The sequence below is a fragment of the Oryx dammah genome, unplaced genomic scaffold, assembly GCF_014754425.2.
Source record: "Oryx dammah isolate SB20612 unplaced genomic scaffold, SCBI_Odam_1.1 HiC_scaffold_11, whole genome shotgun sequence".
NCBI lineage: Eukaryota > Metazoa > Chordata > Mammalia > Artiodactyla > Bovidae > Oryx > Oryx dammah.
The window spans coordinates 40,049,087-40,064,902 of NW_024070195.1; the positions used below are offsets into that span (position 1 = coordinate 40,049,087).

The 15,816-nt window shown below is 54.3% G+C and overlaps 1 protein-coding gene across 2 annotated transcripts in view; it reads left to right on the plus strand.

Annotated features, from left to right (window-relative positions):
• Positions 1 to 15,816, plus strand: part of CPNE5 (copine 5) — an 89,221-nt gene that overhangs the window by 65,248 nt on the left and 8,157 nt on the right. For both annotated transcript variants that reach the window (XM_040249802.1, XM_040249803.1), the window contains 2 exons: positions 2,580 to 2,683; positions 6,953 to 7,057. In XM_040249802.1, coding sequence (XP_040105736.1) covers positions 2,580 to 2,683; positions 6,953 to 7,057 — 209 coding nt within the window. The remainder of the gene's footprint in view (positions 1 to 2,579; positions 2,684 to 6,952; positions 7,058 to 15,816) is intronic.

Here is a 15,816-nt window from a genome sequence, read left to right on the forward strand (position 1 = left end):
CTGTGTATTCTTGCCACCTCTTCTTAATATCTTTAGCTTCTGCTAGGTCCATACCATTTCTGTCCTTTATTGAGCAAATCTTTGCATGAAATGTTTCCTTGGTATCATCTTGGATGACCTCTAAAAGTCTCAGTTTTCTCATCTGTAAAATGGGGAGACTAGAGGAGTTACTTCATATATGTGTGTAAAGAGGGCTCAACACAGCACCTGGCATCGAGTAAGTGCTCAATAAGTCAGCTGTTCTCTATTCCAGGTCTGAAGTCCTCGATTTCTCAGGAAGCTCTCAGATTCCTAGAGTTTCCCAGTCCTGTCTCCTTGTCCCTCTCAGGTGGTCAATGCTGAGGGACATAATAAAAGCTGCCATTACCTGGGCATCTCTGGCTGCTGGCTGCTGTGCCTGGGCACTGCCCCCAGGGGCTCCCTTCAGGGGACCCTTCAGCCTAGGCTAACTGGAGCCCAGCCCTGCCCCGAGTCAGAATAAATCAGTGATTCTAAAGATATAGGGAAGCGGGCCTCATGAAGGGTACTGTGCTCTGTGCTGGAAGAGGCATCACTTTGAAATCATGTTGCCTTCATACATGTTGAATTTCTGCTCTGCCAGTTGCCAGCTGTTGATCTTGGGCAGGTTACCTAGCTTCAGCAACCTCCAGCATCCTCATTTGTAAAATGAGGATTATTATGAAAAAGGATGATTTGGAGGGCTAAATATGCTAAGGCTGTAAAGCCCTGAGCCAAGGGCTGGCCTACACAGACGGTAACTAATAGCTGTTTGTGGAATGAATGAGTGAATGAATGAGCTAGTGGCTGGAGCTCTGTTTGCTGTCGTCAGATGCCCTTGAGAGAAGGCTTGTGAGCTGGTAGAGGTGGGCATGGGGCAGGGACAGAGGCCACACATAGGCAGAGGCAGGGAGGGAGAAGGGAGAAATACCCAGATCATCATAATTTATACACACACAGTACTCGGTGTGCGCCGTATACTCCTCAACGTTGTCGTCAGTTAACTCATTTCATCCTCCGACAAGCCTACGAGGTAGTCTTTCCTGTACCCCCATTTTACAGATGAGGAAACTGAGCCCATACAGGGTGAGGAGCTAGATCACACAGCTAGTGAGGGATGGAGTGGAAGCAGGCAGCCTGGCTCCAGAGACCATAGTCTTAACCAACATACCGTATCCACCATTCCAAGCTTTTTTTCTTTTTTTTACAAATTTATTTATTTATGGCTGTGTTGGGTATTGGTTGCTCTGGGCTTTCTCTAGTTGGGGAGAGTGGGGACCACTCTCTAGTTGCCGTGGGCAGGCTTCTCATTGTAGTGGCTTCTGCTGTTGTGGAGCATGGGCTCTAGGGAGCATGGGCTCAGTAGTTAGGCTTAGTTGCCCATGGCATATGGGATCTTCCTGGACCAGGGCTTGAACCCATGTCCCCTGCACTGGCAGGTGGATTCTTAACCACTGGACCACCAGGGAAGCCCCCTGCCCCAACATTTGACCATGTCCTCTGAGCTGTGAGAGGTGGCATCTTCATCTCTGCCACCACGCTGGTCCTGTGGGACTGATCTCCAGAAACCCTCTTCCCCACTGAGAAGAAATGGGCAGCACGAGAGAGTGGGTATTTCCCGACAGGCCCAGCCCTTGAGGGCAGGACAGGCCCCAGGCACCATCACCAGAACCCTAACCTCTGGCCAGTTGGCAGCTGACTCGTTGGGATGCAGAGCTTTCAGGTTGAAGAGCCCACACAGGGATGGGCAAAGAGGAAGACGCAGGGGCATCTCTGCCCAGTGCCCCGTTGGCCACAGCGAGCCGAGGTGCCAGGATCCTCACGGGGCCATTAACTCATCAGAGGAGGCAGAAACCCGGGGCTCTGGTTGGCAAACTTGTGGGAGTTGCTCCCTGCTCTGAGCTGTAGGCTCCTCAGCTGTAAAATGAGGGAGTGGGGGTCACGGTCTAGCTGTACCTGCCTCAGAGTTAGATGGGTCTTGTGTGCGTCAGTGCATGTGGAAGGCATGCTTAAACTCGGGAACCATGCAACCCTGTGAGGGAATGAGGCGATGTGGACCTCGAGGGCTCTGGGGCTGGGTGGCCAAGCTCAGAGTGGCTCGGGTTAGTCATTTCAGCTGTGAGCCACTCGGTACAACAGTGATGACACCACGTGTGTGAGCCTCGACTCATGGGGTGACATGCCTGTAGCGCACTCTCCTTCAGCCCTCACCACGGCCCTCTGAGGCGTGCACTGTCATCAGCCCCACGACACAGAGGGGAGACTGAGGCTCCGAGAGGTCACCTCCTCGTCTGCTCACGCAGCAGCAAAGTAGCGGAGCCAGGATTCTAACTGGGGCAGCCGGCCTCACAGCCCAGCTGCTCTGCCAAACCTGCCAGGGAGGGCTGTCTGAAAACAAAATGAGCCCCTCCAAAGTGTGAGCTCAGGGCCTGGCACCTTGTGCCAGGCAAATGTGAACTGCTGCTGTCCTTTCTAACTGGCTTGGTACCTGGAATCCCCAGGCCCCTGGGCTGTGTTTCCACAGGGACGGGGGTGCCTCCAGCCCTCTGCTGCCTCACACCCCTGTTCTTCCTCTCCCCCAGGATGTCGCCACAATGCAGTTCTGTGCCAACAAACTGGACAAGAAGGATTTCTTTGGGAAGTCTGACCCCTTCTTGGTGTTCTACAGAAGCAACGAGGATGGAACGTGAGTTCTCCAGCAACACTTCGAGGGGCACGGGTTGGGGGGTGGGCTGAACGGTGATGACTTGCTGGGCGGGCTGGCTTGGGCCCTTGCTCTGGGTAGACGTCAAGGGGCCCCAGGAGCTCCAGGGGCTCCTGGCTGCACAGATGGGGCCGGTGGGGGACAGATGGCAAGCCCTCAGTGACATTCTGAGGGTCTTAGTGATGGTGAGTGCTGGGCGTGTCAGAGATGGAGGCAAAAACAAGCGAGAACTCGGGGTCCCTCTGACAGTCCACTCCTTCAACATCATCGATCAGTCCCCATCTCTAAACCTAGTCTTCACCCATCCACAGCCCTCTGACACCCCATGACACATGTCCCCCCCACTTCTTCCTCCTCAGCATAGCAAATCTGCACCCATCTCCCCACCTGGCCCCACACTCTGCCACAAGCTTCATTCAAATTCCCTCCCATCTTTGAAACCAACTCCCCCCTTCCCAGTCTCCTTCTCTCCTCTCCTTCATCTGGAAGCCACCCACAGTATGATGGAAAGACAGATGACTCGTTAGCCAATGTAGGTCAGTGATATAGACAGAGGGACAGATTCTAGGTTGAGGGTCTGGGGACCTGAGTCGTCTCCACCAACCGGCTGTGTGACCCCAGACAAGTGTGCCCCGTCTCTGGGCCTGTTTTCTCATCAGTGAAATGATCTGGTTGGACAAGGCAGTCTCCATGGTCTCTTTAAGCATCATAGCTCTGGGAGGCTGCGGCCACTTACGGCTGGGATTCTGCAGAATGAGGAAGCCATGGGGCCAGGAAGGTTAATTAGAGAAGCGCTGCTGGAGAGGGGAACTGGGGAGCAGGTTTTGAAGGAGAGAAAGAAAATGGGTCCACGAGGGTTGGGGGTTGGGAGGGGAGGGGAAACTCAGGGAAGAATAACAGTCTAGAGAAACAGTGTGTGCAGAACTAGTGTGCCCTGAACAGAGGGCAGGGAGGCCTTGCTAAGGCCCCTAGAATCTGAAATTCTGGGTGTGTGTGTGTTGGGGGGCAGGGCAGCAGCAGAGAGGAGGTGTTTCACTTCAACGGAAAAACGGATTTTTAAACCTGAACGTACAAAACAAGGGAAATTTGGTACGATCATTTGCATAACAAAAGGATTCTTTGTCTCACCAGAGGACTCCTAGCAGAATTTCTTTAAATAATCCTTGTTGACTTTGACTTGACTTGAGGGAGGGAGGAACAGGTCGGAGTGATGTTCTGGGCGCTCATGGAAATGTCCACGCAGCTCCCCTCCGGTGGGGCCGCGCCAGGGCTCGTCTCAGAGAGGAGGGCCGGCTGGCCGGCAGCAGGGAGGGGCTTGGGCTGTGGAGCAGGAGATGGGTGTGTTGCAGGGTGTTAGCCCATGATTAATCTGGCAGAGCGGTGTGTAGGATGGATGGGGAGGGGGCGGGGGCTGGGAGAGACTCGTGACTGACACGGTGAGCAGGTGGGAGGTGCTGAGCCCGGCGAGCTGCGCTGTGGAGACGGGCAGGGGCGGAGGCGGGAGGGGAGGATGGGGCTAGAGGCCGGTGCTTGGCCTGGCATGGCAGAACTGGGGTGGGGGCTGCAGCCACATCCCCTCCCCTGTAGAGGAACTGCGGGGAACCCAGAATGTTGAAAACAGCAGAGGAGTTGGTCAGATGGGGCCGGCGATGGGGGGTTATTTGAGGGCGGGGTTTCCCTGGAAGCAGGGCCTGGGTCTCTCTGGGGTGGGGGGTGGGGGCAACCCAGGGCAGCTGGAGAAACTGATCCAGAGGGAGTGAAATGTCACGTCTGCCAGCCCAGGAGGGAAAAGGGCAGGAAACATCCACAGAGCACCCCCTGTGCTCCCAGCCCCTCACATACCTTGTCTTCTTCAATCAGAATCACTCGACTGGGAGCAGGAATGTGGTGACAGACAGCCAGGCTCGCCAGGGGCTGCAGGTCATCAGCTGTGTAACTTTAGGCGAGTGTCTGAGCTCATGGAGCTTTCTGGGATGGTATAAATGTTCTGTATCTCACTGTCCCGTATGGTCGCCACCATGTATAACTGCTGAGCCCCTTGAAAGGGACTAGAGCAACTGAGAAACTGAATTTTTTAAAACTTTCATTTCAGTTAATTTAATGTAAATAGCCACGTGTGGCTAGTGGCCGCCATTCTGGGCAGTGGAGCGCTACCCTCTGCGGTTGTTTCTTGGCGATGGGGAAAATCCTAACACTTCTCTCCCAAGGAAGCCGTGAGGATTAAATGAGTTAATTCGGGTTATTAGAGCAGGCCTGGCAGCATTCGTTACGGTTCTTTGGGGGAGCTGGGGGAGCGCAGTCACTTGCCTGGGGCTGCACAGCGAGGCAGCGGCGCTGGGACCCCTGCTCGCATCTGTCTGAGGCTGTTGGTTCTTACCGCCCACCCCCGCACCCCATGTGTTGAAATGAATTGAACTGAGCTGAGAGATGATGTGGGGACCCTTTCTGCACCAGGGCCTCGTACCCTGCCCGCGGCAAGTACATCAGGGGATCAGGGGCCTGTGGATTTAGCGATGGAAGCAGGGAGGTTGGGGAGCATAAAGAAAGTGGTTTCAGGCAGGAGTCTGAAGCGGAAAGCAGACCACACAGGGCTCAGGAAGAAAGACGTATAGGGAGGACGTGAGGCTCAAGAGCGTAGCCGGCTTGCTCAGGCAGTTTTGCCGGCCTGGGAGAGGAGCTTGAGAAGGCAGGGTTCCAAAGAGGCGAGGAGGCCGAGAGGTTCCACAGTAGGTCTGGTGTCTGTTCAGGTGGGAAGTGAGGGTTTTTGCAAGGTGTGAACCTCCTCGGCGCCGCCAGTTGCTGCTCCAGAGTCTCCCTTCTGTCCACTCCCCTCATCCCGCCCCACCCCAGCCAGGCTCCTCTTCCTGCCCGACCTGCTGCCCCAGCCGTGGGCAGCGGTGGCCCCTCCTCCCCGGCTCCCATTCCTCTCATCACCAGCTCGGGGTGTGTGGGGAGGTCTCCCACATGAACCTCACACTCCAGCGGGTGGGCGAGAAGGAGCACAGAAGAGAAATGCTGAGCCGTGGTGACAGGAATGACATTTTGACTTGAAAATTGCCAGAGAAGAACTGGCACAGGGCTGTGTGCTTAAAGGCAGGGCCCAGGCACCTTCCCAGGTGACCTTTCCCAGCCGGGAGGTAGCTGGGGTGCGTGCTGGGGAATCTCAGGGGCACAGACCTGGCCCTAAGCTCCACTCGGGGTCCCAGCTGCCCCTCCACGGGGGTTCCAGGGCAGGGCCCCGTCAGGCATGGCGTGGGGAGTGGGCCAGGAGCTGGATGGGCGCCCAGCTGGGACGAAGCCAATTCTGCACTTTCAGTTTGCAAAGCAAGCTTGTGGATTCAGACTAGAAGAACCAAGGTCTTAGAGATCATCTCAGCCAGGGGCTTTAATTTCACTGGCTTTAATTGAAATGCCAGTGAGAGCTATGGAAACTCTCCTCTGAGAAATACATTTATTCGTTGGTTCATTCCAAAAAAATATTACATGAACATCTGACTAAGGGCCAGGTGCACTTCTGAGTGCTAGAGTTATACCAGGGAATGAAGAAGACAAGCCTTGACCTTACGGAGCTTACATTTTGGTTCCAGATTGTAAAAGAAATGAGAAAGACCCTGTCAAATGTCAAATGGTGACAGATGGGATGAAAATGGCAGTATAGAAAGGGACTAGGAGCTGTCAAAATCAAGGGACCAGGGGGCTATAAATTTTAGATAATGGTGCTCTGGGCAGGTATTCATGTCACAGAGATGACATTTGAGCAAAGACCTGAAGGAAGCGATAAGGTGAGCCAGGAACACGGGAATCTGGGTGAGAGTGGTCCAGGCAGGGGACAGCAAGCACGTGAAACTCAGACATCCAGTTCCTCCAATGATTTCAAGGGTTCACAAATTCCTAAAGCACCCTCCCCCCTCCAGATCCTTCCATGGGTCTCAGATAAAGAAAGTCTGATAGTGGCCAACTCCTTGGGATCACAGGTGAGGAAACAGAGGCCCAGAGGGGGACAGGCTTGTTCAAGTTCCCCCAGAGAGCAGCAGGGGCCAGAACCACATCTCCTGACAGTCCTGCCTGGTGCAGGAATCCTCTCTGCAGCATTTTCAAGAGATGTCTGTCTAGCTTCAGCTTGGATGCTGCTAGTGACAGGCAGCTCACCACCTCACACAGCCATTCTCTCTACTGAGTAGCACCTGCCGAGACGGGCCCACCAACCCCTCTGGTGTCAGGACTGACAGCCCTCCTTCTCTCCTCTGCCAGGTTCACCATCTGCCACAAGACGGAGGTCGTGAAGAACACCCTAAACCCAGTCTGGCAAACTTTCTCCATTCCCGTGAGAGCCCTCTGCAACGGGGACTATGATCGGTGAGATGAGAAACTGTCCCTCTCCCCAAGCCCAGGTGCGGGACGCACGGTCGCGTGGATGAGGGCCAGCCCATCGGTAGGAGCAGACCTCCTGGAGCTGCGTGCTGGTGGCCCTGCGCAGGGTGGGCCTGGGAGTCCCTCTGCCTCCCTGGGCAGCATCTGCTTTTCATCTCTCCCTTCCCTCCCTATGCCCCGCCTCTTTCCTCCCAATCTGAGTTCCCATTGGTGGAAGCCCTCCCAGGCTGGGGGTAGGGGGTGGGGCTGGAAGGTACCAGGGATTTCTGGGAAGCCAGGGTGTTGGGGCAACTGTCCTGGACCTCAGTGGCTGGTCTTTTCACTGTGCCCCAGAGGGCAGATCTAATTGCAGGCAGAGGTAGCCTGGTCCCCACCTGCTCCGACTCCTGCCTGGGGGTCTCTGGGGAGTCAGGACCCTAGGATATGCTCTGCCAGACAAGTTGCCATAAGTGGGGGTGAAGGATGCAATGCAAAGAGCTCGTGAGATTTTTTTTTGATCCTTCAAAGCCTACTCATGATACACGTCCTCACTGTTTGAGTGCAGATTGCTGAGTGTAGACACCAGATACCTACTTTCTAATCCTGCCTCTGTGATGAAAAGGCACTGTCAACCTGGGCCAACTCTGGCCTGTCTGAGCCTCAGTTTCCTCATCTGTAAACTGGGTATTTAAACATCCACCTACCTTGTAGGGCTGCTTTGAAGCTCACATGATACAACCTATATAATAAGTCTCTGGTTTGGAAACCTGGGTTCAATTCCTGGGTTGGAAAGCTCCCCTGGAGAAGAAAATGGCAACCCCCTCCAGTATTCTTGCCTGGAGAATCCCATGGACAGAGGAACCTGGCAGGCTAGAGTTCATGGGATCGCAAGAGTCGGACACGACTTAGTGCTGTCTTTCTTTCTTTCTTGCATAAAACGCTTCCCTGGTGGCTCAGCGGTAAAGAGTCCACTGGCCAATGCAGGAGACACAGATTTGATCCCTGGGTTGGGAAGATCCCCTGGAGAAAGAGATGGCAACCCACTCCAGTATTCTTGCCTGGGAATTCTCATGAACAGGGGAGCCTGGTGAGCTACAGTCCATGGGGCTGCAAAAGAGTCAGACACTACTTGGTGACTAACAGCGACAATGCATAAAACACCATTCAGCGTTTCATCCACAAACGTTTGTTGACTCCCTGCCACGTGACAGGCACTGTGTCAGATGCTGGGAAGTCAGCAGGAAGCAGAACACACAGTCTTCACCCTTCACCCAGCCTCTCGGAGTTTACATGCTAGTGGGGGAGGCAGACATTAATCCAATAATCACACAAAGAAACGTATAATTACAAATTGTGGCAAGTGCGGCGGGTGGGGGAGACGGGTTTGTGGGACAGAGCTGTAACAGAATTGGTGCCTGTTTACTCACAAGAACCCAGCCTGGTTTCCTGGTGATTGCTAGAGCTGGTGGGCAAGCTGGTAGGGGCTTCCTGGTCAGGGCTGCCCAGGTGTCCCTGAAGGAGCTGGGCCTCTGCTGGCCACTCCAACAGGAACACTCGGCTGTCAGAACAGATGCCTCAGGGCACCCCGGCCGGTGGCATTGGCGTGGGTTCCCCAGTGTTCTGTTCCCAGTGGCTACTGACGGGGTGTGTGTGGTGGGTGAGGGGACAGGAGTGAGCAGATGGTTGGCCTCCAGGCACTCCTGTCTCTCGCCCTCTAAGGCTGCTGATCTAAGAGATGAAGCAGCTTCTTTGTCCTGCCTCTTGGCTGGGACAAAACTGCCACAATTTATTCCACAGGTGCTCATGGGGCACCTACTGTGTGCTGGGCAGCTGTGTGGCATTCAAGGGAACGTAGCTGCACTTCCGGGCTTCCCAGATGGCTCAGTGGTAAAGAATCCTCCTGCCAAGCGGAAGAGGCAGCTTTGATCCCTGGGTCAGGGAGATTCCCGGAGAAGGAAATGGCAACACACTCCAGTATTCTTGCCTGGGAATTCCCATGGACAGAGGAGCCTGGCGGGCTACAGTCCGTGGCGTTGCAAAAGAGTTGGGCATGGCTTGGTGACTAAACAGCAGCAGCAGCCACATGTACATTTTCAGGGGGATTATAGCCTGACCACAGGAGCACACATGTGCACACATGTATTTTATCTTAGTATTATTATTTTGGCCGCCCTGCCTGACATGTGGGATCTTAGTTCCCTGACCAGGGATCGAACCTGCTCCCTCTGCAGTAGAATCATGGAGTCTTAACCCCTGGGCTGCCTGGGACGTCCCTGCATACATGTATTTTAGATAGCTAAATAGCTGTGCAAAATGAGGCTGGAAACAAAAAGAGGCATTTCAGTCTAACAAACTCCTGTGTCTGGCCAAGTCCTGGGCCTTCTAGGGTGGTGGGGAATTGGCGGGGTTGAAGCAATAGGGTCTAAAGGAGGCTCAGGGGAGGTTGGAAGATTGAGAAGGGGTCAGTTCCTGGGGACCAGGGCTGTAGGAAAAATGGTTGGGATAGAGAGAAAAGGAGGGGGACGTTCAAGGTGGGGGATGGAAGGATGTGGCAGCTCAAGTCTCAGGGGCATCCAGCTGACCCCTCACACGCCTGCATCCCAGGGTATGGCTCCTAGGAGCCTCAGAATCCAGCCTTGTCAGGGTCAGCCAGGAGGGCAGCCTGGCTTAGAGGCCTGGGCTCACTGTTCAGCCATCAGAGGAGTTGAGGGCTGGTGAGGAAGTGCAGGTCACGAGGAAAGTCCAGGTGGGCTCCCATACCCCACCCCATGCTGAGTCCTGGACTGGCTTCCCCTGAGATGGCCACAGGCAGCCGGGCTTCTCCTCCAAAGCCAGGAACAGGTTGACTGTGGTGTGACTGGCTTTGGTGTGACTGATTGACTGTGGTGTGACTGGCTGTGGTGGGACTGTGGTGTGACTGGCTGTGGTGTGACTGGCTGTGGTGTGACTGATTGACTGTGGTGTGACTGGCTGTGGTGGGACTGTGGTGTGACTGGCTGTGGTGTGACTGGCTGTGGTGTGACTGGATCGGTCATGTGTGTCATCCTGGCCTGGTGAGCCCTGGGGTCACCTACATACCCAACAGCCACTCAGGAGCCGCTAGAATTTAGGAGGCCCGCTGGGCAGGAGAGGGTGGGCCTTGTGCAGGAAAGCAAGGCCCCTTTCCATGCCTTCCAGGGCACCTCTTACAGCCTCACAGGACACATAGGCTTTAATCCAGGAGGCCTGTCTTCTAAGCCAGCCAGACAACGGGCACCGTCTTGGGTGCTATAAATACACTGAGCTATCAGACCCAAGCCTCCTTCTGAGGTTGCTCCCAGGCCAGGGTGGGAGACAGACGGGTCATAATCATAATAGCAAAGGCTCCTATAATACTTTCGAGGTAATTGATATATGTGAACTAATTTAATCCTCCCAACAATTAGTAACCTCTTCCGAAAAAGGTACAAATACCACCCACTGAGGCCCAGAGAGGTTAAGTGACTCACCTAGGGTCTTACTGCCAGTCAGTGGTCGTACCAGGAGCTGGACCCCGGCAGGCTGACCCTAGAATCTGTGTTCTTAAACTCCAGTGCGCTGCTGACAAATGGTCAAGACATGGGGTGAGTGTGGTGGGATTGGAGAACAGCTCTCAGAAAGCTTTGCCCGCAGGCTGGGGCAGGTCTGCTTTGAGTCTGGAGGTCAAAGGAAGACTCCAAAGGCCTGACATCTACCTGGAAGTGGGAGTGAAAGAGACAAAGAGGTTAGCAGGGTTTGGAGCTTGGAGGATGAGGGATAGTACCACTGATGGAAATGGGAAGTGTAACAGGGAGCCAGAGCATGTGGCTATGAGACAGGGACAGTGGGGTTCCACTCAAGGGAGAGGAGAACAGGATCTGGGGGTCCCCAGGAAAGGGCTGGCAGAGGTGCCCAAGGCCCCCAGGGAAAGGCACAGGTCAGGAACAGGAGAAAGAAGAGGGGATGTCGGAGAGAAAAGAGGAGTCCAGAGCTGGGCAGCCATAGCCAGAGGGGAGAGATGAGAAGAGGGTTCAAACAGAAGTATCAACTGCTATTGTGAAAAAGAGGGCCATGGGGTGAGAACAAGGGATGTGTTGAGAAAGGGTAGTTTTCTTGGAATGATGGGGGTGGAAGCCAGTTAATCTTTTTAAGATTTACTGAGTCTTTAGGACACGGGCCAAATTGTGTCCTAATTGGTTGAAATACAGTATCTTATTTTATGAATTTAAATTTCACAATAAGCCTAGAAGGTGGTACTAGTGAGGTACCCATTTCACAGATGGGGTAATGAAGGACCACAGATTCTGTAACTTTTCCTAGGCAAGGAGAAGGTGTGTTTCTCTTCTCCAGAAATCACCTCTGGTCTGGCCCTGTGATTAGGGATTCCCCTAGTTTGGGGTCCCTCTACCTGTACTGTATTTCCAGTCCACATAAGGCCAAACCCAAGCAACCCAGCTGAGCAGAACTGGAGTCAGAGGACATCGCATCCAGATTAGAATGAACCTAGCCCTCCAGTAGGGGGATGAAGGCTCTTTTCCTGCCTTCTGCAGTCCCCCTGCTCTGTCCTTGAATATTCTGTGACTTGAGGATTTGTCTCTGTTCAACCAAATTCCTCTAGGCCCGGCTGCTCTCACTCACACCCTCATGGTGAATGAGTAGCTTTTAAAAGAGTGATCAGGGTGCTGAGTTTTCACCTGGAGAGATGAGCGGATTCCCAGGAGCCAGAGAAACTCTGGGCTGGACTGAACGAGTTGCTTCTCCTTTGAGCCCCACTGCATGCTGAGCCCTGGGAGGGGCCAGGCACAGCACGATGGCCTCAGTTAGGAGTGTCTTATCCCAACTCACACAGGTACCCCCTGCACCCAGACAGGGGAGGCAAAGCAGCGCTGTACAGCCGGGGCTGCCCAGTGCCCCTGCCATCACGTTTCCTGCTTGCCTAGGCCCGTGAGGCTCGATGCTTCTCTTCTTCTCCAGAGCATTTCAGAGTAATGGACTGACTCAGTTACTTTAGGGTGAACCCCGCAGGGCCTGTCTGCCCAGGGAACTTGTATGCATCAGGGAAGCTTACCTTCTCCTGCCTGGGAGAGGCAGAGGTTCATTAGGAACAGACCCGCAGCTCAGCTCGGAGGAGGCTACAGACAGAGGTGCTTGGTGTGCTGGGAGGGAAGCTGGGTGTCTCTGCCAGCATCCCCCATCCTTGCGGGCCTGCTGAGGCTCACACACACCCTGCTCTGTCATCCCTGCTTCACACATCAGAGACCCATGGGACACCAGCTCCCAGCCCTGAGCCCGGTGTCACTACTGACCAGCTCTGGGGAAAATCACTCCCTTTGGATTTTTTAAAAAATATTTATTTATCTGGGGGCACTGGTTTTAGCTGTGGCTCACGGGATCTTCAATCTTCATTGCAGCAGGCTGGATCTTTCGTTGCAGACTGTGGGATCTAGTTCCCTGACCAGGGATTGAACCCAGGCTTTTGAGCACAGAGTCTTAGCCACTGAACCACCAGGGAAGTCTCTCCCTTTGGGATTTTGTGGAAGGAGGGTCTTGTTACTCTGGCCCACTTCACAAAGTTTTATAAATCTTAGTCAGTCAACAGGTATTTAATAATCTGTATATTACCTAATGGGCTTCCCTGGTGGCTCAGCAGTAAAGAATCCACCTACAATTTGGCAGCCGCAGGAGACATGGTTTCGATCCTTGGGTCAGGAAGATCCCCTGGAGGAGGGCATGGCATCCCACTCAAGTACTCTTGCCTGGAGAGTCCTGTGGGCAGAGGAAACTGGCAGGCTACAGACCACAGGATCGCAAAGAGTCGGACACGCCTGAAGCGACTTAGCACGCATGCACGCATATTACCTAATAGATGCCAGGTGCTGTTCTGGAGGTTGAAGATACAGCAGTGTACAAAACGAACAAAAATCCATGGCCTTGTGGAGCTGACATTTATATGCTGAATGAGAATTGTTTGGGAGACGGGAGTTTAGAAAAAAGGCTTGAATGTTTTAGATGGAACAAACGTGTCCAGCGCCAACTGTGTGAACAATGTGGTTGCCTTCTGATAGCAATCCTAAAGTGGGTGTGATTGTCCCATTTCACAGAGGAGTAGTCTCCCGGGCTTCCCCAGTGGCTCAGCAGTAAAGAATCTGCCTGCAACACAGGAGGTGCAGGAGACGTGGGTTCAATCCCTGGGTCGGGAAGATCCCCTGCAGGAGGGCATGGCAAACCACTCCAGTATTCTCGCCTGGAGAATCCCATGGACAGAGGAGCCTGGTGGACTACAGTCTAGAGGGTCACACAGAGTCAGACACAACTGAAGCAACTGAGCAAGCACACAACAGTCTCTGAGGGTGAAGCCAGTTGCCTAGGGCCACACAGCTAAGCTCCTGGAAGAGCTGAGATTGCCACCCAGGGCTGCCTGCCCCAGAGACCACTGTCTCCCCTTTCTGCCTCACTGTCTCCCAGACGAGGTGCTCTGTGTTCTGAGCCTTTTTATGCCAAGTAAGATGTTCATTGTGTGAGGTCATTTCATTGTCCCATACCCAGGAGCCCCTTCTCCTGGGTGCTGACCCCAGAAGTCACAACCCAACATGAGCCCTGGCTGGGCCTGTGCTCAGGGACTGGGAGCCGCGACGTGCAGCCCAGGAGTGGCACACTGGGTAACCTGGGGCTGCCCAGCCAGGGCTGGACGGTGACAGAGCTGTTAGAAAGTAGTCAAAGCTGTGTCCGGCTTCTGCCACTGCCTCCCCCATCTCTGGGCACTTCCTTCCTCCCCGGTTCTGGAGGTTGCAGCATCCAGGCTCCTGGGACACCACCTCCCCCACCCCCACCACCCCTCGGAGCCATCCCTGGATCCTTGATTGCTCAGGAATCTCACCCTCAGTGGTCTCAACCTCAGCTGCAACTTCCCATCCCCTGAGGAGCTTTTAACAATTCCCTGCACAGGCTGCACCCCCCAGGCCAATTGATTCTGAATCTCTGGGGTGAGGCCTCACCATCAGGATTGCTAAAGCTCCCCCATGGGATCTGATGTGTAACCAAGTTTGAAAAACAGTCATTTCATCTGGAGAGGTTAGAGGCTCTGGCAGCACATTAGAATCAGCCAGGGGACTTGTAAAAACTACCCGTGCCCGAGTCCTTTCCATACCAATTGAACATGCCTTCTGGCGGTGGGATTTTTAAAAACCTCCCCAGTGATTTTTTTGGATCTCCAAGGCTGTGGCTATGAATGAGGTCCTTCCACAGTCTCTGAGCGTGGGGCTGTCCCTGATCTGGTCACCTGAGGGACTAGTGTTGGTGATCCAAGGGGAGGGACTCCTTGCTGAGGTCCCTGAAGGTCCCCTGCAGAGCTGGAGGGGGAGGCTCTGGGGAAGGACTGGGAGACACTGGGGAGCAGGGTCCTGGCTCAGACCCTCACCACCTGTGTGACCCTGGACAAATGACTGGGTGCCCTTAGGGCTCAGTTTCCCCAACTGAAAACCAGTGGCTGGAGGTCATGTCTCCAGAAGATGCATAGCAGTAGCACTTGTGGAGACTGCCAACCTAGATTCCTGGGCCCTGCCTAGAACTGCCAAGAATTGGACCTGGGGTGGGCGGGGGCAGGGTCTGTGTGTCTGGAAAGCTCCCTGGTGATCTGCCAGGTGGCCAGGCTAGGGTGCTGCCAAGGTCACTTTCAGCCTTGTCATTCTAGGAATCAGAAGTTGCAGAGCCCAGGTACCCAGGCTCAGGTGTCCTTCATTTAAGTAAACTGCATGTGGCCTGAATGCTAAAGTGGAGAGAAGAAGGCACTTTTATAGAGACCCAATGCACGCCAGGTGCCTTTACCAACCTGTCTCCACGGCTGTGCTGTATGGCCCTTAATTATTGTTGTTGTTTAATCGCTAAGTCCTGCCTGACTCTTGCGACCCCATGGACTGTAGCCTGCCAGGCTCCTCCATCCATGGGATTTCCCAGGCAAGAATACTGGAGTGGGTTGCCATTTCCTTCTCCAGGGGATCTTCCTCACCCAGGAATTAAACATGCATCTCCTGCTTGGCAGGCGGATTCTTTACCTCTGAGCCACCGGAGAAGGCCCAGGGCCCCTCACTATGCCTCCTTCAAAATGATTTCGTGGCTCAGTGAGGTTAAATGACATCTCCAGGTCCCACTGCTCAGGGCCCAGCATTCCAGTCCACACCCCAGCCACTTTCCACTCCTTCCAGACCACCAGCCCACCTTCAGAGGCCTAGGTTTTTTTTTTCTTCCCATAACAATTCACCTCAGAGAGACGTAGTGTTTTGTTTTTTCACAGGAATTCAAGGATTTCTCTAATTGGTGGGCTTCTGTGCCCAGCCCATTTCACGTTTTGATAACAAAAAATCCAGTTGCTGCCCAACCCCTGGGGCACCCCTCCATTTCTGGAACAGTTTCTATGCCGATGCAGGAGAATCCACACCCAACCCCAGGCCCCTTGGAGGCTCATCTGAAGGCAGACAGCGCCTCCTTCTGGGAGCTCCAGAACCCCAAGGCCAGCTCCCTGCAGCCCCGAGGAGCTGGGCTGCGGCCACGGCGGGATGATGAGATATTCATAGAACACCAGCCCATGCAGCCGCCTCTGCCTGCTCCATTTAGAACTGAAGGCTGGAGACCCCAGCGCCCCCCATGCCTTTCCCACCTCCCCAGACCCTGACCCTCCAGAAGGACCCGGGCATCATCTGCCCCGTCCCTGGGCATCCCTGGAGGACAGCTGGCACCAAGGGTTAACCTGCAGCCCTCCACCACCCTCCTCT